Source organism: Oncorhynchus mykiss, chromosome 5 (assembly GCF_057628025.1).
Source record: "Oncorhynchus mykiss isolate SJ-2025 chromosome 5, ASM5762802v1, whole genome shotgun sequence".
Lineage (NCBI taxonomy): Eukaryota > Metazoa > Chordata > Actinopteri > Salmoniformes > Salmonidae > Oncorhynchus > Oncorhynchus mykiss.
This window is the reverse complement of record NC_143026.1, coordinates 16,220,001-16,225,000: the sequence shown is the minus strand read 5'-3', so window position 1 is coordinate 16,225,000 and position 5,000 is coordinate 16,220,001. Positions and strand designations below refer to the sequence as shown.

The 5,000-nt window shown below is 43.3% G+C and overlaps 1 protein-coding gene across 4 annotated transcripts in view; it reads left to right on the top strand.

Moving 5' to 3' along the window:
• LOC118964568 (uncharacterized) overlaps positions 1–1,840 on the top strand; it is a 26,591-nt gene extending 24,751 nt beyond the window's left edge. For 2 of the 4 annotated variants that reach the window (XM_036976901.2, XM_090233944.1), the window contains 2 exons: positions 25–153; positions 1,118–1,840. In XM_036976901.2, coding sequence (XP_036832796.2) covers positions 25–153; positions 1,118–1,230 — 242 coding nt within the window. In that variant the 3' untranslated portion in view covers positions 1,231–1,840. The remainder of the gene's footprint in view (positions 1–24; positions 154–1,117) is intronic. The other 2 variants (XM_090233945.1, XM_090233946.1) reach the window with 1 other exon arrangement.
• The last annotated feature ends 3,160 nt before the right edge of the window (positions 1,841–5,000 follow it).

Sequence of the window (5,000 nt, the reverse complement as noted above, 5' to 3'; positions counted from 1 at the left end):
GATTGGTTGTTTTTCCACTCCCAGCTCTGGTCCAGCTGATGGCTGCAGCCAGGGCTAAGAGGGGCGTGGCCTTCTTCACATTCAATAACTTCATCTTGGAGAGAGAGCTGCAGGACATGCACCACCTACTGGTCACACACAGAACTACAGTGGGTGAGTTAGTACACACAGAACTCCAGTGGGTGAGTTAGTACACACAGAACTACAGTGGGTGAGTTAGTACACACAGAACTACAGTGGGTGAGTTATTACACCCAGAACTCCAGTGGGTGAGTTAGTACACACAGAACTACAGTGGGTGAGTTAGTACACACAGAACTACAGTGGGTGAGTTAGTACACAGAGAACTACAGTGGGTGAGTTAGTACACACAGAACTACAGTGGGTGAGTTAGTACTCACAGAACTACAGTGGGTGAGTTAGTACACACAGAACTACAGTGGGTGAGTTAGTACACACAGAACTACAGTGGGTGAGTTAGTACGCACAGAACTACAGTGGGTGAGTTAGTACGCACAGAACTACAGTGGGTGAGTTAGTACGCACAGAACTACAGTGGGTGAGTTAGTGCACACAGAACTCCAGTGGGTGAGTTAGTACACACAGAACTACAGTGGGTGAGTTAGTACACACAGAACTCCAGTGGGTGAGTTAGTACACACAGAACTACAGTGGGTGAGTTAGTACACACAGAACTCCAGTGGGTGAGTTAGTACACACAGAACTACAGTGGGTGAGTTAGTACACACAGAACTCCAGTGGGTGAGTTAGTACACACAGAACTACAGTGGGTGACTTAGTACACACAGAACTACAGTGGATTAGTTAGTACACAGAGAACTACAATGGGTAAGTTAGTACACACAGAACTACAGTGGGTGAGTTAGTACACACAGAACTACAGTGGGTGAGTTAGTACACACAGAACTACAGTGGGTGAGTTAGTACACACAGAACTACAGTGCGTGAGTAACTATAGTAAATATTAGACTGCAGGAGGTGGAACCTGATCTGAAAGTCCTCCTTCCCCTCACTGTGTTTCGTCAAACCTCATATCCTCCTAGTTGCCGTGTAAATCAAGTTTGATTGATTGATTGATTCCTCTCCCCTGTCTCAGGTGAGCTGTATGAGTTGCTGGTTGACTACTGTGCTGTGATACAGTTGGCTCACACACATGCGGACCTGTTTGACTGGATCAGGAATACCCTGAAACACAGGAGTCAGCTGTGAGGACACATCTACATACTCTAAAGGAGCTTCCTTTCCTTGTCTCCTTTCCTTTTTTAACATTATTGAGATGCACCCCAGAGATAGAGTGGCTCTATGAATGATCTGTGGATAGAAACATGGTACAGTTCCAAGTAATGGTTGATTATGAATGTGTTAGTCTTTTCAATAGTTACACTGTTCCTAAATCAAACTGATACATTTGTAACTACTGCATACTGAACTATTTAGAAAACTACTAAATGTGATGATAAAACGAAGCTAATGAAATGATGTCAACAAAATCAGGGGTCCTGCTTTTTGATTTCTCCCTTGGTCATAGCCAACAACTTCACAAAACACTGGAAATATGCACATAACAGGAGGTTGGTGGCACCTTCATTTTGGAGAACGGGCTCGTGGTCATGGCTAGAGTGGAATCAGTGGATTGGTATCAAATACATCAAACATATGGTTTCTATGTGTTTGATGCCATTCCAATTTCTCCTTCCCGGCCATTATTATGAGCAGTTCTCCTCTCAGCAGCCTGCTGTGATGCACAAGAAGTGTACTGTAAAATACTCTAGAATTATTATTATTTTTAAATGATTAATAAATTCCTCTTTATAATCCAGTTTTTATTTTGTGGCTGTTTTTAGCACCATAGCTGTTTTGAGCATTGTGACTGTTTTCAACATTTTGGCTGACACATACACACACTTAAAACAAGGACTTGTTGTAAGTCCATGTGGGCAACCATCTTTATGCACCTCTGCTATTGTCACTCTAACGGTGTAACCGAGGACAGATTGTTTAACCAATCAGCATTATGATGACCCCTGACCCATAAAGAGTGTGTCTGGAAATGATGACTGTACTGTTAGCTTTGGCTGAGACAGACAGACGCTAGGCTAGCTGTTGTGTTTAGTTCTGTTGCAGAACCCTTATTCTGTACTATAACCCCGTTTTCAATACACATTTTCAGAGGCATATACCAGTATATAGTACAGTACATATACACATTTACATCATCTGCCACTAAACTAGGTTGTTGTTGATCAACCCAATGTTCAGCTATTGGAACATTTAGTGACATGAGTAGATTTTTTTTAAGGAGATGGCAGGATAGGAGCAAAAGCAGGGAGATAAAGTAAAGTTTATTTAAGGAGAACGGAATTCTGAACTCCTTTTGTATTTGTTTTGTATTATTTATGATATACACAGGCCCCGTGCTGGGATTGAATAGGGATCCCCACCCCATTACTTGTACTGAGCTCACTAGAGTGGTAGACTGTTCACCATGACCAGGTGAGAGACCAATGTTAAATCAGTCAACAGAGACAACACGTGAATATGAAAGTATTAAAGTAGCTTAGCGGATGGCCTCGTCTGTGAAGGGTTACCCCCAGAGCCAGATGCTGGCTTGGCAAGTAGCCCTTTGGTGGGCAGCTGGCATGGAAACCCCCCCATCCCGCTGAGAGTGCGAGGTTCTGATTACGGGACTTCAGCTGGTGGCGGTGGGTGGGGAGGTGGTGGGTCGACGGTAACACGTGCTGCAAGACAGCGATAGAGAAAAGGGGTAAGCAATCATTTAAATACATCACAAGCTGTACGCCCATTGTTGAGAGGAGAGCAAGCTGATCATCGTACAGGGATTCCCATAGGTTATTTAGCAAGAGTGGTGAGGTTCCATTATTCTATTACATTTATATTTCATTTATTCACTTTTCCCCCAAACAATTACAAACATACACATACGAACCACAACATACAGACGCACACAAACATCGAATACACCCCAACGGCCCACCCACATGTTCATACCCCTATCTCCAGTGCCTGCATTATTGTTCGCCACATGGCCTCAAATTATACCATTTAGTTTTTCTCTGTTGTCCATGCATTTTTAATATTTAAATAATCAATCATTTGATTTTATCATTGTGTTAATGATGGCAGATTGATTCATTTCCAGGTGTTAAGAATACATTTCTTCAAGATGAATCATTCTGCTGTGCTCATTGATTATAGGGTAAAGGTGATTGACATTCCGCACGTGGCTAATTGATAGTAAAGGAGGAGTGACATAATGCTGTGCTGTTGACGAGAACATTTGTAAACATCACAGATATAAATTCCTGCTGTGCCCATGATAAAGGATGTGATGTGAATTATGTTGTAGCCTACTACTGAATCAAAGTAGAATGTGAGGATAATCATTCAGACCAGCCTTACTGATTGAACTTACGTTAACTACATTAGTAGACTACGTCTGTAATAGTTGATGAATATCTTAAAAGGATAGTTCACACACAATATCCCAATTTCCACGTGTTTTCTACTTAACTTTCAACTACCATTTATTTGATCAATTTATCTTGATAACACTGCCCGTGATACGATCTCTCTGTAACAGGTTCACCATGGGGAGAGAAGGCCTGCTATTCATCTTATTTCTGCTGCTTCCACTGGCCTTGGTGTGGGAAGAACCCCAACCCTCAACTCAATCAGTGATCTCAGTAATATTGAGTTTGGCCACCACTTCCCACGTCGCGGCTTATATCTGCGCTACTTCATCACCCACAAGCCAGTTGTGGATAACAACGATGTACCAATGCATACCAGACAGGGGAGACACGGGCTTCCATTTCTACAGTAACTTTGAAAGGGTGTTTCCACCGCTACAAGATCAAAACCTACATTACAGGCTTACTATGCTGTTTTTCATGGTTCGGGCTAGGCCCTTCTAGATGATTCTGTGCTTCCAACTTGGTGGCAGCAATATGGGGAAGGCCCTTTCCTGTTTCAGCATGACAATGCCCCCGTACACAAAGCGAGGTCAATACAGAAATGGTTTGTCGAGGTCGGTGTAGAAGAACTTGACTGGCCTGCACATAGCCCTGACCTCAACCTCATCAAACACCATTGGGTTGAATTGGAACAGCAACTGTGAGCCAGGCCTAATCATCCAACATCAGTGCCCAACCTCACTAATGCTTTTGTGGCTGAATGGAAGCAAGTCCCTTCAGCAATGTTCCAACATCTAGTGGAAAGCCCTCCCAGAAGAGGGGAGACCATTATTGCAGCAATGGGGGGACCAACTCCATATTAACGCCCATGATTTTGGAATGAGATGTTTGACATGCAGGTGTCCACATACTTTTGGTAATGTAGTATATATGTCTACCATGTCCATCCGACCTGGGAGCCAGGCTCGATTCTTTCTGAATAAATTATTACGAACCGTCTGCAAAGACAATTCCCCTGGGAACGCTGAAAGAGATCCATGTTCTTTTTCATTTCTTGTCAGTGAGTTCACAACCTCAAATCTACACAGAACTAGTTAGCTTGTCTTGAATAGTACAGATGTAGGATCTGCTCTCTGGGATCAAGATGATCAGGGCATCTACAGCTGTCCTCAGTGCAATCAGACCTTCACTCCAAGGCCTACTCTGAGGAAAAATAACATGTTGGCTGAGGTGGTGGAGACACTGAAGAAGACAGGACTCCAGGCTGTTCCCCCTGCTCTGTGAAAGAGAATAAAGTAGACAGCACGGGTCAAAATCTTTATTTATGACCCTGTGTCCATGATGACGTATACATGTCCAAATATGGGCCTCCGGCCAGGACATCCTGTTCCTGTGGTCACGTGTTAGAGGGTGTGTTATTTTATATCTATATTGCATCCTTTGAAGTTGTCATGCTGATTGATGTCTCGGGACCTGGTTGAACTGGGGGGGTTCTTTGTTTGAACTTTTGAAAGAGTATGGTCCCACACCTCCAGTTTTATTGTC